The 19471-nt window shown below is 35.1% G+C and overlaps 1 protein-coding gene across 1 annotated transcript; it reads right to left on the bottom strand.

Moving 5' to 3' along the window:
• Positions 1-138: 138 nt before the first annotated feature.
• On the bottom strand, positions 139-12698 carry LOC113059352 (protein argonaute-3-like). Its single transcript, XM_026227801.1, has 9 exons — positions 12410-12698; positions 10732-10916; positions 10495-10654; positions 9130-9220; positions 8863-9057; positions 8651-8785; positions 7565-7666; positions 6021-6220; positions 139-5260 (listed from the first exon to the last, which is right to left on the bottom strand). The coding sequence occupies exons 1-9, from the start codon at positions 12631-12633 to the stop codon at positions 5152-5154; spliced, it is 1401 nt and encodes a 466-aa protein (XP_026083586.1). The 5' UTR covers positions 12634-12698; the 3' UTR covers positions 139-5151.
• Positions 12699-19471: the final 6773 nt, after the last annotated feature.

Raw genomic sequence — 19471 nt, 5'->3', positions numbered from 1 at the left:
AAGTGTTTCCCATGCCCCGTTTTGTACCTAGAAGAGCGTGTAGCTAATAACTGTACATCGACAATATATTACATCCAAACATGACACAGAATCAATTCTGTGATTTAATCAGCACACACAGAGCCAATAAACGCCAGGTCTGTTTCAGAAGCAAAGCTTTTTATTGCAAGTATTAGTGAAAGATACACTCCAAACCGAAGCAAAGCAACACTAAAAGGCCATTGATCTACAAAGTGAGGATTATTAAACAAAGAAAGACGTTTTAAAAGGAAAAGAAACGTCCCTTGGTATATCACGAGAGATTGGAGATCCCGACGGATCCCGAATACATCATAAAGAGACGCCAGACGTGACGGACTCGGTCCTGTCTGTGGAATGCTGGAGCTTTAAACCGTTTTTGTAAACATTTTTAGGAATCGACTCATCAGCGATTTGGGTGAACCTCGATGCCTCCTGGAAACGAAATCCAGACAGCGGCCTCGTCTCCGAATCTCCAGGCGTTTCAAGACAATTAGTGGTTTAACAGAGACGCGAGATCCCACACAGAGAGAGAGTTAGTACGCTTCTCTACACACAACCAAGGCCTTCTGACAGACGTCTCAAGTCCAATCGGAGAAAGGAGCGTACACTTAAGGCTGAGGCTCATATGTTTAGATCCGAGTGGAATGGGAAATAAATAAAACATGTATGGCTAAGAGTTTAGCAGCTCCGGATGAAAACAATCAGCTTTTTATCTTCTTTTTGGAATAAAGTCAGTGTGGTTCTCCGTCCTGTAAAGAGATGAGATGCAACGAGCCTCATGGCAGGAAGGTCAAAGGTCAAGGAGGAAGTGACGTCATCGAACGCTTCAGCCCACTCTGTGCTTGTGAGCGTGAGAGAGGATGTCGAGGGCGTACATTTGACCCCTGACCCCCAAACTCGCACCCGAACTCTTGTGAAGACTCCAGCCTCATTAGCACGACCTTAATAAATACACCATTAAATATTTCCCATATAATTTAAATAGGACAACAAAAAAGTTGGCTCAGTAAAAGAAGAAAAAGAAACGTTGTTGTTTTTTCTCTCTTACAATTAGACGTCTTTATCTAAAATTGTTAAGGATGTTGTTGTCAGGCATTATACTGTTTTCAAAGTAATATCTGGGCGAATCTCAACTAAAACATATTCACCTCGAAAATCAAAGGAAAAAAATCAACGTATATTTTGCATGAGAAAAATGAAGCCCGTATAAATAATATTTTATTTGCATGACAATTAAGAATATTTTCCCTTTAATCGTTATCATTTCTGTACTTTATTGTTAATTTTATTTTTTATTTTTTTTTGCATTACAACTGAGAATTTAGAAAAGGGGAATGCATTTATTTGTCATTTAAATACTGTCAAAATATAATAATAATGGTCTAAAAGTAGGGGTAATTTTCTTGATGCATGTCTTGTGGTGTTGTTGTGTAATACACTAAAAATTACATTTTGCATGACAAAAACGAAGCCTATTTTACCAACCAATGCAATTAATGCATTACTCAATAGTGATAGAATGATATTGAATAATAAGCATAAAGAAAAGGCAAGGCAATAAATACAGTACTCCTGTCATGTATAAATATTTACAAAAAATTAGATTTTAGAGAGGGGGAATGTGTTTAATTGTCATAAAAATAGTCTCCAAAAATATATATTTAATTTTCTTATGCAAAATATAATTGCTAATTTATGTCGTTTTGTTGAAGTGCAGTACAATTAGAAATTATAGTTTGCATGAAAAAAAATGTAGTTGATCTATTTTGTAATTCCCACAATATACATAGAATATTTACTGTATTATAAAAACTATAAATTGAGCATAAATAAAAAGCAATGCAACTAATATTAATACATCATATTTTTTGCATTACAATAATGTGAATATGTGGAAATTAATGCATTTTAATGGTCTCAATGCAAAAAAAAAAAAAAGTAAAAAATTGGCTTATTTTTCCATATGCAAAACATAATGTGTCTTGTGATGCTGGCATGAAATGTGAACATGTTCTTCGGTGAGATTCACCCATTTGCAGTTTCTTTCACCATAACATATGCAGCATACCAAGGTAAGTGAGGTGCAGTGTTTTGAGATCTCTGGTCGAGGTATGTCCTCCTGGACCAACGGACACCCATGTGACAAAACACAGGCGGCCACGGGGGTCAAAACACATACTGTACGTGTCTAGGTTTCTACGGGCCATTGCACATTGACCGGGATCGATCAGCCAATGCAACACAAACAATTATTTTTTTTAAAGCACCCATAACTGAAGTCCAAAAAACCCCAAATGTCACCAGGGTCCCGTGTAAACCTCCGAAACATAATTAACCTCCCCTCAGCAAAGAAGCACTAAGAGACTGTCTTTTGCTGGAGTACATGAAAAAGGGCTTATGGGGGAAAAAGAAAAAGGATTGCAAAGCACTGTGACTGTGTTTGCTTGTCTTTAAAGTGCTGTGCTAGTCTTTCCTGTCCATGGTCAGGTCAGGTCAGGTCATCTATATCGTCATTATATCTGAATATAGAAACATCGTGATAAAAACGTGTGTGTTTGCATGTGTGCAACATCTTCTTCAAGGTAAGAGTTAGACTACTGTACTCTTTGATTTCTCACTTTAGTCTCAGATTATTCAGCACCATCATGAGGAAAGGCACTTTCTATGAACTTTGAACTCGGGTTATGTTTTAGACCCTCCCAGAAAGCTGTAAAATAAAAGACAATAAGAGAGGAGAAAAAACACAGACGGACTCTTACACTTCTAGCTTCCTGGATAACGGACGCCACGTCAGGCCACAAACTCAACAAGTGTGCTATGAACACACATCATCTTGCGAACACAAGACAAACACTCTTTATAGTCTTCATACGGAGGCAAAACCAGTTGCAGCTTTAAAGGAAACTAAAAAAATTATAATAATTAGGTAAATTTATGGTTTTCTTATTCTCATGTCAGTGCAGACTTCTTTTGCCATTGACTTAAATGCAACAAAAATGGACTGATTTCTAAGTTCCAAAAATAATCTATTTTTCATGCATTCAAGCCAAAACTTAACTTTAATATTCACCGATATCCATTCACTTCTGTTGCATGGAAAACCGCAGCTCACACATTTTTTTAAACTTACTAAAATCTCATGTGCACCAAAAAAAACATGCATGTTTGAAAAGAAAACCGTGGCTTAATAATGACAATTCATAATCATTTATAACTAAACTATCCCTTTAAAGAGACATGTCTTGCCAAAATAAAGAGGCATGGGTCAGTAATCTATATGAGGTTAAAATTACACAAAAATAAAATTGCATGACACCTCATGAAGATAACAGTTTGGCATTCACACACAGACAGTTTTACTTTAAAGGCTTGGAGCACGGATAAATGGCTGTGAAACAAAAAAGGCTTCAGTAGCTGCTGTTTTGATGCTTACAGCATCACTTAAACACTTTTGATGGCCATAAAACATGGTGTACCTTCTGCTATAGGTGCAACCTCTAATGCACACTTAAAAAAAAAACAATCCTTCACAACAGCCTACTTTAACAGCCTAATTTATCTGATTGCATAAACTACAGTTCAGTATTTGAAAGAGAATTAACTTATTTTTAAAAAGTTATGCATTAAAATCTTCCGCTTTCTAATGCTTCGTGCAATTGACCGTAATCTTACTCTGACTGGCCACTGCGCTGTACCTTTCTCTGCAATAAAATCAAATGCAAATCTAACAACCAAACGTCTGTCCTGATGAGAAATCTCTCTTAGGACTGAGAAACACACACAGCCAGCACCATCCATGCATCCCATGTTCAATCTTACACAGGAAGTCTGTGCCAGTTGCTGATGCTTCCACGGGCCGCAGCTAATAGCACCATGCATTACGCATTATTTAGTGCAGTTTATTAACTTTAAACAGCAGGACGTTTCAGATGGTGCACGGAGGGACTCACTGCACGCTTCAAGTAAAACACTACACTGCCCCCTAGTGGCACGAATCAGGTGCTGCCAGAGCATCTCTGTGCCGCCAAACAAGTCCCTCGTGTCTCGACAAACTGAAGCATGAACCCACCAGTCGGACTTGAACAAGTACAACAGCAGAGGAATCCTCTGATTGAAAACAGAGACGTTGAAACCGCGAGAATTTATTAAGGCCGTACAGTCGAATGTGGTCTCACCTGTGCCCTTGGTTTTGGTCTAAATGAGGTGCATTTGTTCTGTTTCTGACCTTCCGACGTCATGCATTTCCCGCAGGCACTTGTTAACACACCACGGTCAATCGTCAGGAAACGCTGCTGTACTTTCACTAAAAACAAACTATAAAAGTGGCAAAGATGCACACCTCATTCTTAAAAAACCAACCTCTTTCAGATGCCCCCCAAGCCGTATATGAGGTAGTCTCATCCCGCTAATGGATTATTGCACTAAACTATGATCGGTCACATAACACAGACTATGCATTTTAAACCGAGACGATCTGCGAAGTGCTGCGTTTGATCCAGACAAATAAATATCGGAGGGAACTTGGGTGTTAAAAACAAGAAGAAGCATCCAAACATGATCACTTTGCATTGTACTACATAAAAGCTAGAGTGTATATTTACCGCGATGGCACTTCTCTGACAATAAAAGCTTGTTTTTCTGTTTTAAAATGCTAACGCACAATTGGTTCTTCATCGACTGATACTTTAACACGTAGTTAAGTCACCATTGGCTACAAAAATAATTGAGAACGGGAGAAAAGTACATCTATCTGTAGGCGTCTTTCCATCCGCTTCCGTTCAATTCTCATTTTGGGGGAAGGACGATAAGGGACAAAGTGCTGTTGTGAAGTGATTAAACGTTACTGTACAGACAGGAAGAGGAGCGGGGACATAGACGGGCTTCCCTTTTGGGTTTTAGGAGGGGATATGACAGAACGGCTTCAGTTGGATGGTTTAATATTGCATAAAAGTGCCGAGGTCCACGTGTGACGTGAATTAAAGCAGGTCTTCCTCATCCTGCTGCACAGTGTCTCTTCCATCGCCACAGAGATCCACCCTTCAGGATGCATTCGCTTTTGGGAGGAGTGAGGCGTGTGGAGGCGGTTTTCGGGTTCGTGACTAGTCGAATGTGGGATGGATGTGAGCTGGCTCAGGCAAAGTACATGGTCCTCAGTGTGTCGTGGTGAATCTGCACGGCTTTGGCCAGCGCCTGAGGATCTCGACCGTTGCTCTGTCCAGAGACGTGACTTCCCTCGGCACTGAGAGAGAGAGAGCACAGGGAGCAGAGCCATCAGAATTGACTAAATCCAGAAAAAAAACACTGAAATAAAATAAAAGTTCACTAAAAAAAAAAAAAAAAAAAAAAAAAAAATTCTTAGATTTCTAACCAAGTTCTTAATTTGATTAAGTTTAACTTGATGGACTAATGAAATAAAAACACATTTTTAAAAACATAAACTGAATAAAAATGACAAATCACAAAGTTACTAAAAATGTTAAATGCAAAATTAAAAAATAACTACAGTATTTTTCGGACTATAAGTCGCATCAGTCCAAAAATACGTCATGAGGAGGAATAAAAAACATAAGTCGCATAAAATTTAGAACCAAGAGAAAACATTCCCGTCTCCAGCCGCCAGAGGGCGCTGGAATACTAACGGAAAAACGGAATACTAAGACTAAAAAGAACAAAATATAAACGGATTCATGTAATCTCAATGATTCAATTTTTTTTTTTTACTTATTAGAATTTATTTGTGATTATTGGATTGTAGTCTTAATAACAAATAGTGTTATATCATCTCAGTTTTAATATTTAATTCAATTAACAAAACTTTAACACAGCAGAAACTTTTTAAACATTAACAGGTATTTTCCTTTACTCAAAGATACATGAAATAACGCTCGATTTCTACATTTCCTCTCCTCATGCAGCCCAATGCAAAGCATGCTGGGAACGAATGATTCAGCTGTATCCCAGTAACAGTGCTATATAGATGTTGGTCTTGGCACACACACCTGTCGTGCTCTTTGTCCACCAGGTGATATCGAGCACGGAAGGCCACCAGGTGGGCGTAGTAGGCTGGTGCAGGGATGGAGACGGAGCGGGTGCAGCGCACGTATGTGTGGCACAGCTGGTAAGTGAGCAGCTGGAACTCATCCGCAGTGAAGCAGTTGTCGTCCCACAGGACGTGATAGTGGGAGGGTCGGCTGGTGCCCTGAGACGAGAGGAAGAGGAGGAGTCAAACTCATGCCAAATGCTCAAGATACCTTCTACTATACTGCTTTTTCATTAAACTGACAGGGCTGTTGCAAAGTTTAGATTTAGACTCTCTCACAAAAACATGACCACGGTCACATTAAGTAAAAAATAAAAATAAAATAAATATATTTTTAAAATATATATTTAATACATTTTTAAAGATAATAATAATAAATTATATTTTGCAAAAAAAAAAGTCTTTGAGATATTTTTTTAAATTAAATATATATTTAATACATTTTTAAAGACAATAATAATAAATTACATTTTGCAAAAAAATTTAAAATATATATTTGATATTTCTTATGAATATTTTTGCACTGTAACATTGTCTAATAAAAGTCCCAGTTTTGAGATTTTTTTTAATTAAATATATATTTAATACATTTTGATATTTTTTATGATTATTGTGCAGTGTAACATTTTGTCTAATAAAAGTCCCTGTTTTGAGATTATTCTTTATTAAATATATATTTCATACATTTTTTAAAACAATGATAAATTATATTTAGCAAAAAATATATATATGATTTTTTTTATGATTATTTTTGCACTGTAACATTGTCTAATAAAAGTCTCAGTTTGATATAATTTTTTTAATTAAATATATATTTAATAAATTTAAGACAATAATTATAAAATCTAATTTTGCAAAAAATATATATATTTTTAATGATTAATTTTGCACTCTAACATTTTTCCTAATAAAAGTCCTAGTTTTGAGATATTGAAGACATATCTCTATATATAAAAAAAGGCAATTGTTGTTGTTTTTTCAGCAATTTTGAGCTCATCTCTCATAATTATTAACTCAGAAATGCGAGTTTACATATCATCATTTAGTTAACTCTGGGGGAAAAATAAGAAAAATAATACTTGCTAAGTGTCAGAATTGCTGTTTTTTATTTTTTTATTCCATGGCAGAAATGAGCTTCAACCTAAATTCTAAAAATAATATATTATATAATAAACTACAATAGCCTAATAAACACTAAAAGTATTAAACTGAAATTAATGCAAAAACGAATAAAAATGACAAAAGCACATGAAAGCTTTAATGTAATATTAATAAAGTATGATCAGACGTGAAGTCATTTGCTGACATTCACTCTTTTATACTCCGACTGCATGCCTGGACTGGATTACAGAACCGTTATTCATGATGCTAAATCCAAATCTGCGTGCAAAATCATTTGTCGAGTGAACAAGGAGCCATTTCACACACAACACCGGCCCAGCGGGCGGCTTAAAGGACAGGAGGAAGTGACATTTTTAACCGTGAAAATGTGCTCGTCTGTACCTGTATTCCAGCATGACTGCAGAGGTAAAAGTCAAACTCGTAGGGGTGTGTGATATCTGTGTCGACCGTTGTACCAGCAGGAATGTTTCCGCTGCGACCCACCTGTGCAGGAAACAAACACAGTGCTTTAAAAACATTATCAACACCAAAACAATGATAAATGTGCAGCGTTCGGGTTTGTCTCAAAGTCTGTTTAAATAACTCTCCTTCATCTAAACCTAGGCTTCTGCTTTAGTCAATATTTAACTATTAACTCAGGATGGACGTTTTAGATCAAGTACCAATTTACTCCGTACTGGAGTTGATAAAAGTACAGTTTTAAAAGTGTATTAAAATTAACACAGTTTTAAAAAAGCACTTTCAGACACAATGTGTTCTTCTACTTCTATAAAATAAGTGTTACTACTAAAGTTGTTTTTGTTAAATGAAACAGAGCTGAAATAAAGTCAAATAAAAATATTAAATTAAAAACTTACACTATTATAATTTTTTTTTAAATAGCTAAATAAAATATAACAAAAATAATGAAGTACATATATATATACACATATATATATATATACATATATATATATATATATATAAATATATATATATATATAAATAAATAAAACACACACACTTATACATACATATTTATTTATTTATTATTTTTTATATTTATTGCTTATTGCAACACTTCTCATTTTCATAGTTTAAAATAAGAAACTAAAACTGAAATAAAAGAAAACAAAAACAACAAATTTACTCATATTTATTATTAAAAAAACGAACTCAAACTATTAATAAAAACCATAAGTCTTTTAATGATACTAAAATAACCCTGAAAACACACAAAAAAAGAAAAAAAATCACTCAAAATTAGTCTTTAATGAAATAAAACGAATGAAAACTGAACCTATAAAATAATAGCTAATTCAAAACATTAATACAACTTTATAAGTAATGCTAAACTAGCACTAGTGAGTAGAAGTCCTGTGTTTTGGACCGCAGCGCGGCGCGTCACAGTGCATCTGAAGTCTCACATTGATGAAACCTGAGATGCATCTGTCTCTCTGCTGCAGGAGTGTCAGGATGCACACTCACCCTCTCGTTGCGATCGGCACAGAAGAGACGCGTGTGGTGGCGTTTCTGCACCACGATGTACGTGATGCCGGGCTGGTAGTCCTTCTCCAGACTGATACAGGCCTCTCTGATGGCCAGCAGCTCGTAACACAACACCTGCGAGCACAAACAGACTCGCCGTTTACTCTCAAACGAAACGGAAATGATGCCGTAAATGATAAACCAATATCCACCTGTCTGAACTGGCCCTCGGACACGCCGTCCCTGTAGAAGATGATTCTGGTGGGTTTGTAGCGAGTGGACTTGTAGAACTGGATGAGTAACTCTCGCACCATGTAGGACAGGTCCTGAATCACTTCCTGTCTGGGTCTCTGGACGCGCACCGTGGCGCAGTATCTGCTGGGATGAGCGTCCATGCTGCCCACCACCTGCACACAGGAAGCTATTATAACACATATATCATGTGTTTATCATGTCATCCAGCTCTAAGGTATACTGACCGCTGCGATGGAGGGTTTCTTCCCGTCTCCTGCAGGTGGATGTGTCACATCTGCCCCCAGAAAGATCACCGGCTGCTGAAACACTGACGGCCTGAGAGACACAGACATTAGCATCAACACTGCGCTGCATATTAAAACTTGCATCGATTTCATATAGTTTGAATATTAACTGAATAAATCAGGGTTTTCATGAAAAGACAATTAAATTAACTGTAAAATTAAGCCAGTATTTTCACCAAAATAAAATCTAAAGGATTTGGAATGTTAGAAACTTTTAAGACATTACTATTACATTACTATCTACTATTATATATCAAATAGTAATTTTTATTTTAACAGCTTTAATTTATTTTTTACAGTTAAAGCTACAATAATAATAATAATAATAATAATAATAATAATAATAATAACCAGTATTCCACTCAAACTAATTAAAAGTCAGATGATTTGAAATGGTTAAGAATTCAAGAGTATTTTGATTTAGTCTAAAATAAATTATTATAATCAAATATGAATTTTTTTTAACAGTAACAAACAATATTTCTGTCTTCATTTTTATACGGCTACTATATAACAACAACAACAACCAGTATTTCCCCAAAAATAAAAAGCTAGGGAATTTGAAATGTCTAAAATAAAGTATTATAATTATCCAAATATTAGATATTCAAGATATTTATGTTACAGTACAACTGTAACAAGTAACAGTTTGTATTTTTGTCTTAATTTTTATAGTTAAATCTACTATTTTATAAAAACAACAACAACAATAATTATTATTATTATTAAATTATTATATTTTTAATTTACAGTGAAATATTACAATAGTAACATTTCATTTTTTTTTTTTATCATCATTCCTATTATTATTATTAACATTATATTTTTCTAGAATACAATTTTCTTTTTACTTGACCATAAAATATAATTGTTATTATTATTATGTAATATTGTTATTATTATTATTATCATTAAATTAATCTGGTTTTGCTATATTTGACCTAGAAATAATAATCATCTTTTTTTTTTCTTTTTTTTTTTGGACGAAGTCATGCAACCCTATATAGAAATAATATTAAAATAAAAACAATCAAAAACACTTGCTATAAAAGATTCAATATTTATGTTAACCATCAATCAAAAAAACGTGAACCTTTGAATGTGTTGTTAAAATTATTGAAATATTAAATTCAAGAATTATTTACTTCTTTTAATGTCAGAGGGGTTCAGCTGACAAAAAAAAAAAAAAAGTTATGAAATAAATGATACTGATCACTTTAATCAGTGGCCTGTTTAAAATCAGCCAATGAGCAGAGCCGTTTATGTTCTGTCAATCAAACGGAGGCGGGGAAAGCGGCGACAAACCGTTGATGCGGCACCAGGATGTTGTTGATGCCGCCGAGTTTGACGTTGATCTTGAGGCAGAGGTTGGAGAGCGTCTGAGGAGAGGTTTTCACCACGTTCTTCACCTGAACACACTGAGTGGCCATTCCTAGAAGAGTGTCTCCCACACGCTTGACCTCGGCTGCACAGATCACACGTGTGTGTGTTATTAGTCTGAGGACGGGACGGGACGGGACGCTCCGTGTGTGACCCTCTTACCGTAGACGGGGGTTTTTCCGGGCAGGATGACGATGATGAGCTGCAGGCCGGAGTAAGTGTTCTTCAGGTGTCTGAACATGGGCTCCACGCTGTCGGCTCCCTGTGCGTACTTACAGAAACACGGCTGACCCTGGATCGGCATCCCAGCGTCCTTCGAGATCTTACGCAGCTGGTCCGTGAAACCCCTTTAAAGAGAAACAAAATTCTTGAAAAGAGTCATATTAGTCAAGATAAAATGATAACCACAATATTGCTTACAGCGATTATCAAATCACAAAGGCTGCAATTTAGTTAAATAAATATATGCAGTGTGTGTTTCAGAGTGAAGCACAGATTGTGCTCTTACCTTCCTGCAGTTTTCCAGCAAAATAAATATGATTTATACAGTTAAAAAATTTGAATATCATTATTATTTTACAGTTACAAAACATGATTTTTTTTTCTGAATACTCTTCTTTTTTTTCTTTTTTTTACAGTGAAGTATTTTTACTTATTTAGTATATATGATCATTTTTATTCAGTTGTGTTACTATTATTATTATTATCTATTATATTATTTTTCTTAAATGCTCCGCTTATTGTACAGCAAAATGACAACAGAAACTTTTTTCATTAGTTTTTGTAAGTTTGAATATATATTTAATATTTTACTTTTTGTATGTGTAATACATTTTCATGTTTTATTATTATTATTATTATTATTATTATTATTATTATTATTATAATTATCATATATTATATTTTTCTTGAATTCTTGATTTATTTTACTGTGAAATATTACAATACTAAAATGTCTAGTTTTATTTAGTAATTTCTATTATATATTTAGCATAACTTAAAATAACTATTATTATTATTAAATTATCATTATCTCTCAACTTTTTAATTTCCAGTGAAATATTACAATAACATTTTGTATTTTTTTCCTTTTAATTTTGCAAATTTTCTATTTTTATTATTTATCATTCCTATTATTACTATTATATTTTTCTTGAATACTATTTTTTTTACTTGACAGTAAAATATAATTAAAGTAATATTTTTGTATTTAGTATATTCTATTTTTATCATTTTACTAGTACTATTAATAATAGTTAATAGCCTTGCTAATGTTTATGATTATATAATTATATCATATTTTTCTTAAATTCATGGTTTATTTTACAATACAAAAATTTCTTAGTTTTATTTAGTTATTTATTTAGTAATTTCTATTATATATTTAGCATACCTTAAAATAACTATTTTTATTATTATTAAATATTATTAAATTATCATCTCTTAACTTTTTATTTTTTACAGTGAAATATTACAATATTAACATTTCGTATTTTGTTTTGATTTTGCAAAATGTTCTATTTTTATTATTCATCATTCCTATTACAAATATATTTTCCTTTTTTTACTTGACACTAAAATATAATGAAAGTAAAAATTTTGTATTTATTTAGTATATTCTATTTTTATTATTTTACTACTACCATTAATAATATAGTTTAGTTAATAGCTATGCTAATGTTTATGATATTTTTGGCCAAATTATGCAGCACAGCAAACCTAGACTTTTTGTTATTTAAAAATGCAGTTTAAGAAATTGCAATTAGAAAAATTCCAATTCTATTTGTTTCCCGCCAAATCGTGAAGCCCTGATACTTTGAAGCAGGAAGTAAAGTCTCACTTGAGGATCTCTTCTCTGCACTGTCTCTGTGTGGCGAAGCAGGCGATGGCCCACATCTTGATCTCCACACCGGTGTGAAACTGTTTTCCTCTCATGTCCCAGACTCCGTGGCTCGGGGTGGCCACCGTGCGGTTCTGTAACGACAGCTCAGGGTTGATCTGCTGCACGGGACGACACCGCGGACACCGAACACTAGTGCAGACTAAACTCACAGAACTGCACATAACACATTCAAATCACTACATTTATAGATTTATTTACAATCAAATAATCTGCGCTCACAATTATGCAAAAAATTTATATATTACTTACACAACACATTTATACTCATAATATTGATAAGAATCACTCACAAGTCATAAACTCCACCCAAAGATTTGTAGACGGTTTTAGAAATCTGTGCCTACCGAATTCAAGTTACTAAAATATTATACAATTTTAAATTCTAATAAATTACTTTGGAAGCTCAGGAAAGTGCCGCTAAAACTGTAAAGACAAATTATGATAAATTATTATAAATACATAACAGGGGTTATTATATAGTTAAACCAAAATCATAAAAAAAAACACTTGTTACTTGAAATAAAAATAAAAAACTGATAGAAGCATAAATAAAAATATGAACAAAAACACGGATTGCTAAAATTGAAACGAGAAAAGAAAACAAAAATCAAAAGTCACAAAAAAACTTTAACAATATATAACTATATTATATAATATTGCAATATAAATCATAAATGTATAACTATATAATAACTAAAATAACAGATTTATATAATATATAAATGAATTATAGTTAACATATTAAAAATAAATAAAAAAGCGATTAATAATAAAATAAAATATAGCTGCAAGCAGCGATGTCGGGCTCAAGCCATCAGTGCAACGCCACCCCGGTGGCATCAGGATAACTGTGCCCAGCGGGCATAAGCATTTACAGTAACCCTCTGACAATCAGTTTTAAGGGATGCGGCAGTTAAAGGGTTAATCCGACCAATCTAGACTTTGAAATCACATACACAGAACAATATATATAACTTTAGTAACACTTTATTTTAATATTTATAAAAAATGTATAAGGTGTGCATTGTAGCTGACACCTATATGAACACATTACAATTGCTTTGTGACTGCAAGTCTTTCTTCTCAAATGCTATTGAGCTTCAAATTTGCATTTGAGCCCATGTGAAAAAGTTGCATAATTTACATATGACTTACAGTTTGTTGTAATAAATATCAAACATTCAATTTAATTGTGCATTATAGCTGTCACCTAGATGAACAATTACAGTTGTTTTTATGACTGTAAGTCATTCTCTTCAAATGCTACTGACGTTAGAAAAGTGTATAACAATATCACATGTAACTTTAGAGACCGCCCTAAATTTGAGACTCTAGAAAGTCCAATGTCAAGACAACTTTATGCCTGTTTTATTTTCTTTAGTTTTCTTTTCTCTGTGCCGGATTGCTGATGTCCTATACCCAGGCATAGATGTCCATCCATCAATTACGAACATTCAGCCGCAAACATGAGGTGTGAGCGGTCGCGAGCGCGGATGGGAGAATGACGCATGTTTTTTTTTTTTTTGAGCAACTGGGATGGTGCCCCCTCTGGGAGTTGGTGCCCTACGAAGACTGCATACTATGTTATACTGCATAATGTTAACAAATTAGACATTATTTTACAGTGTTACCAAATCCTTAAATAATGTATTAGTGTTTTGTAATGATTTTAATGACCTATAAGCATTTGTGAAATAGTTTTGCTTGCATTGCAGCTTTATCTGTCAGTTGAAGAGTTTTACTGTTACATCCATGAGATTAATAAATGTCATGTCACGTCACAGGTTGTCATAGGTCAGTATCAAATGAGTTTGAAATTATTATTTGCAGCACAAATTAGGGTTCTTAGGATGTTTTTAAATCCCTAAAACTGTCAGAAAAGGATAAGGCCTAAGAGATTTCTTAACCTGTAATGAAAGGAAAAAACACCACCATTAGCAACAACAAAAACAATAACAATTTAAAATACAGATTTTTTTTTCCTGATTATTAAAGGGATGATTAGGTCTCTCTGTCTCTCTCTCTGCCAGACAGCCCCTCCCTACAGTCCACACACACTGTCACAGTCACCAACCCCCTCACACTCCCCCTCCCTCTCCCCCTCCCTTCCCTCACACAGACAGGGTGGCCAGAGTGAGATCATGTCAGTTGAGAAGTCTGACAGTTTTTTAATTTCTTTTATCCATACAGTGTTGTAAAGTCGTGAAACTATGCATATTTCCTCAGAATGATTTGATCTTTGTATAAAAAAATGCTTTGAAGTGTTTGGAAGCTGCAATTTAAACATACAAGACAATTAATGTTTCCCTTTTTACTGTCATTTCAAAAAATTCACCACGACAAAACCGTTCAAGCTAACCAAAATCTGTTCGCAATTTAAGTTCCTCAATGGTTTTTCTTCATGTAGACAAAGTTTGGTGTGTATAGTGTACTTCCCCTGTGAGGAGTATGCATTAAATCAGAGCTCAATTTAAATATTCAAATCAAAATAGCCGACTTCCTGTTGGTCGTAGCTGATGACTGTGAATTAGAAAGTTGTCCGTCTTGAAAAGAACAATTTATGTACCAAGTTTGGTGTCTGTAGCTAAAACTAACCCCCCCACTTTTGACAAAAGGTGGCGCTATAGAGTGCCTCCTTCACGCCCTTTTAAAAGCTTTTGCCATTGTCTAGCTATCACTAATACTGATATGTGTTTTGAGTTTTATGTAAATCTGAGCTTGTTGTCTGCCTCAAACTCACCATAACAGAACATTCAAGTTTGACACGTTGCCATGGCAACACTATATCAGATATCAATATCCCCACAACAGATTTACATCGGCCGTGTTTTGTCATTATTCTGATGAAGTTTTAAGTAAATAGAGTAAAATAAGATGCTGAATTCAAAGCATTTGGAAAATGGCACACTTCCTGCTGCCAGTTGGTGGCGCTATAATGTTGACTCTTAATAGTCACATATATACGATCAGTATCATACAACGAACAAACCAATGAAGTTTGATCAAATTCAGGAAATGTATGTGGATGTTATTAGACATTTCCTGTTTCTCATTTCTCGCCATAATTTCAACGCCTCGCCACGGGCAAACCGTTCGAGATATCAAAAATCCCCTCGCAATTTTCCATCCCCAATGTCTTGAGATCATGTTGACCGAGTTTGGTGGCAATCAAGTAAAAGACCTATGACAAGTATATCAAATTCCAGAGCATGCTTTTTATAAACAGCCCTAAATAGCTGACTTCCTGTTGGGCGGAGCCTATGACATAGAGTGCGAAAGTTGCTCGGCTCAATGAGATCTATAAGTGTACTGAGTTTCATATAAATACATGAAAGTGTGTGTGAGCTATGGTTCAAGATTTCTGACTGTGTTCCAGGGGGCGCTGTAGAGTCCCTGTGCCACGCCCGGGTCCCAGTCTCTGTGGCGTCCTGATGGCCGCAGATTCCAACGTGTGTGCCAATTTTCAAGAGTTTTTGAGCATGTTAAGGCCTCCAAAAACCCCCGGAAGGTTTAATAAAAAATAAAAAAAATAATAAATATAGCTGCAAGCAGCAATGTCGGGCTCAAGCCATCAGTGCAACGCCACCCCGGTGGCATCGGGAAAACTGTGCCCAGCGGGCATAGCATTTACAGTAACCCTCTGACAATCAAGTTTTAAGGGATGCGGCAGTTAAAGGGTTAAATCCGATCAATCTAGACTTTGAAATCACATACACAGAACAATATATATATAACTTTAGTAATACTTTATTTTTATATTTATAAAAAAATTATAAGGTGTGCATTGTAGCTGACACCTACATGAACACATTACAATTGTTTTGTGACTGCAAGTCTTTCTTCTCAAATGCTATTGAGCTTCAAATTTGCATTTGAGCCCATGTGAAAAAGTAGCATAATTTACATATGACTTACAGTTTGTTGTAATAAATATCAAACATTCAAATTAATTGTGCATTATAGCTGTCACCTAGATGAACAATTACAGTTGTTTTTATGACTGTAAGTCATTCTCTTCAAATCCTACTGACGTTAGAAAAGTGTATAACAATATCACATGTAACTTTAGAGACCGGCCCTAAATTTGAGACTCTCGAATGTCCAATGTCAAGACAACTTTATGCCTGTTTTTTTTTTCTTTAGTTTTTTTTCTCTGTGCCGGATTGCTGATTTGCTATACCCAGGCATAGATGTCTATCCATCAATTACGAACATTCAGCCGCAAACATGAGGTGTGAGCGGTCGCGAGCACATATTGGAGAATGGCGCATGTTTTTTTTGTTTTTTTTGAGCAACTGGGATGGTGCCCCCTCTGGGAGTTGGTGCCCTACGAAGACTGCATACTCTGCATATAGGGAGCGGCAGTACTATCTGGAAGATATATTCCTCAAACCATCGTACAAGAGAAGGTGATGCTAATCCTTCAAGAATCGCTCAAAAGCTATTCAAGTGTACAGTTTCCTTTTATTGCATCTTGAAATAAATATTTCTGAATTCTGAATCAAGCTGGGTTGTGTTTATTCATTTATTTTATAAGACAACTGAGACTTTAATCTATTTTGTAATATATGTGCTTTTAAACCAAGAACAATTTATTTATAGATGTATTACTGCTTAATAATGACTATTATTAAGGGAAAAGGCTTTATAATCATGAACTATTTACTAATGCTTAGCTAATGAGTGCAGTTAATTATAAAGTGTTACCAATGCATTTACTAATGTTAACAAATTAGACATTATTTTACAGTGTTACCAAATCCTTAAATAATTTATTAGTGTTTTGTAATGATTTTAATGACCTATAAGCATTTGTGAATAGTTTTGCTTGCATTGCAGCTTTATCTGTCAGTTGAAGAGTTTTACTGTTACATCCATGAGATTAATAAATGTCATGTCACGTCACAGGTTGTCATAGGTCAGTATCAAATGAGTTTGAAATTATTATTTGCAGCACAAATAAGGATTCTTAGGATGTTTTTAAATCCCTAAAACTGTCAGAAAAGGATAAGGCCTAAGAGATTTCTTAACCTGTAATGAAAGGAAAAAACCACCATTAGCAACAACAAAAACAATAACAATTTAAAATACAGATTTTTTTTTTCCTGATTATTAAAGGGATGATTAGGTCTCTCTCTCTCTCTCTCTCTCTCTCTCTCTCTCTGCCAGACAGCCCCTCCCTACAATCCACACACACTGTCAGTCACCAAACATTCACAGTCACCAACCCCCTCACACTCCCCCTCCCTCTCCCCCTCCCTTTCCTCACACAGACAGAGTGGCCAGAGTGAGATCATGTCAGTTGAGAAGGTCTGACAGTTTTTTAATTTTCTGTTATCCATACAGTGTTGTAAAGTCGTGAAACTATGCATATTTCCTCAGAATGATTTGATCTTTGTATGAAAAAATGCTTTGAAGTGTTTGGAAGCTGCAATTTAAACATACAAGACAATTAATGTTTCCCTTTTTACTGTCATTTCAAAAATCACCACGACAAAAACCGTTCAAGCTAACCAAAATCCGGTTCGCAATTTAAGTTCCTCAATGTTTTTTCTTCATGTTGACAAAGTTTGGTGTGTATAGTGTACTTCCCCTGTGAGGAGTATGCATTAATTCACAACTGTAAAATCTCAAAAATACACATTCAAATCAAAATAGCCGACTTCCTGTTGGTCGTAGCTGATGACTGTGAATTAGAAAGTTGTCCGTCTTGAAAAGAACAATTTATGTACCAAGTTTGGTGTCTGTAGCTAAAACTAACCCCCCCACTTTTGACAAAAGGTGGCGCTATAAGAGTGCCTCCTTCACGCCCTTTTAAAAGCTTTTGCCATTGTCTAGCTATCACTAATACTGATATGTGTTTTGAGTTTCATGTAAATCTGAGCTAGTTATCTGCCTAAAAATCACCAGAACAGAACATTCAAGTTTGACACGTTGCCATAGCAACACTATATTAGATATAAATATCCCCACAACAGATTTTCTTCGGCCGTGTTTTGTCATTATTCTGATGAAGTTTGAAGCAAATCAAGTAAAAATAAGATGCTGAATTCAAAGCGTTTTGAAAATGATTCACTTCCTGCTGCCAGTTGGTGGCGCTATAACTTTGACTCCTAATAGTCACATATATATGATCGGTATCATACAATGAACAAAACCAATTAAGTTTGATCAAATTCAGGAAATGTATGTGGATGTTATTAGACATTTCCTGTTTCTTCATTTCTCGCCATAATTTCAACGCCTCGCCACGGGCAAACCGTTCGAGATATCAAAAATCTCTTCGCAATTTAGCATCCCCAATGTCTTGAGATCGTGTTCACCGAGTTTTGGTGGTGAACGGGTGGAGTTCCTCAGAGGAGTATATCAAATTCCAGAGCATGTGTTTTTCATAAAACCCTAAATAGCCAACTTCCTGTTGGGCGGAGCTTATGACATGCAGTGTGAAAGTTGTTTGGTTTGATGAGTTATATATATGTACCAAGTTTCATATGTATACGTGCAAGTATGCATGATATATGGCCCTCAGTACTACAGGGGGCGCTGTAGAGCCTCTGTGCCACGCCCGTGTATCAGACTCTGCCCGGTCCTAATGGCCGCAGGTTCCAAGGTGTGTGGCAATTTTCAAGAGTTTTTTGAGCATGTTAAGGGCCCCAAAAGCCCCCGAAACCTTGAAGAAAAATAATAATAATAATAATAAATATAGCTGCAAGCAGCGATGGCGGGCTCAAGCCACCAATGCCATCACCACCCCGGTGGCATCAGGTAAACTGTGCCCAGCGGGCACATGCATTCACAATTTCCCTCTGGCAGTGAGGTTTTAAAGGATAGAGGGGAGCGTAGAGGGAGCGTGCATTTGCAGTGGCTGGGCCACGACTCTGGAATACCCTGCCTTTAGAGATCAGACTGGCCCCTTCCTTGTCTATTTTTAAATCTTTGCTAAAAACTTTTTTATTTTCCTTTGTGTACTGACTACGTGTTATGCTACATTTGAAATGG

The sequence above is a fragment of the Carassius auratus genome, chromosome 41, assembly GCF_003368295.1.
Source record: "Carassius auratus strain Wakin chromosome 41, ASM336829v1, whole genome shotgun sequence".
In the NCBI taxonomy this organism is placed as follows: Eukaryota; Metazoa; Chordata; class Actinopteri; order Cypriniformes; family Cyprinidae; genus Carassius; species Carassius auratus.
This window is presented reverse-complemented; position numbering and strand designations above follow the sequence as displayed.

What these genes read in the sequence shown, in the direction of transcription:
- LOC113059352 (XM_026227801.1), bottom strand. Translation starts at nt 12,633, where the DNA reads ATGTGCAGTTCTGTGAGTTTAGTCTGCACTAGTGTTCGGTGTCCGCGG. An exon ending in CCGAGGGCCAGTTCAGACAG is followed by an intron (nt 8,786 to 8,862) that starts GTGGATATTGGT and finishes TTGTGCTCGCAG; the next exon opens with GTGTTGTGTTACGAGCTGCT. An exon ending in GTGGACAAAGAGCACGACAG is followed by an intron (nt 5,261 to 6,020) that starts GTGTGTGTGCCA and finishes TCTCTCTCTCAG; the next exon opens with TGCCGAGGGAAGTCACGTCT.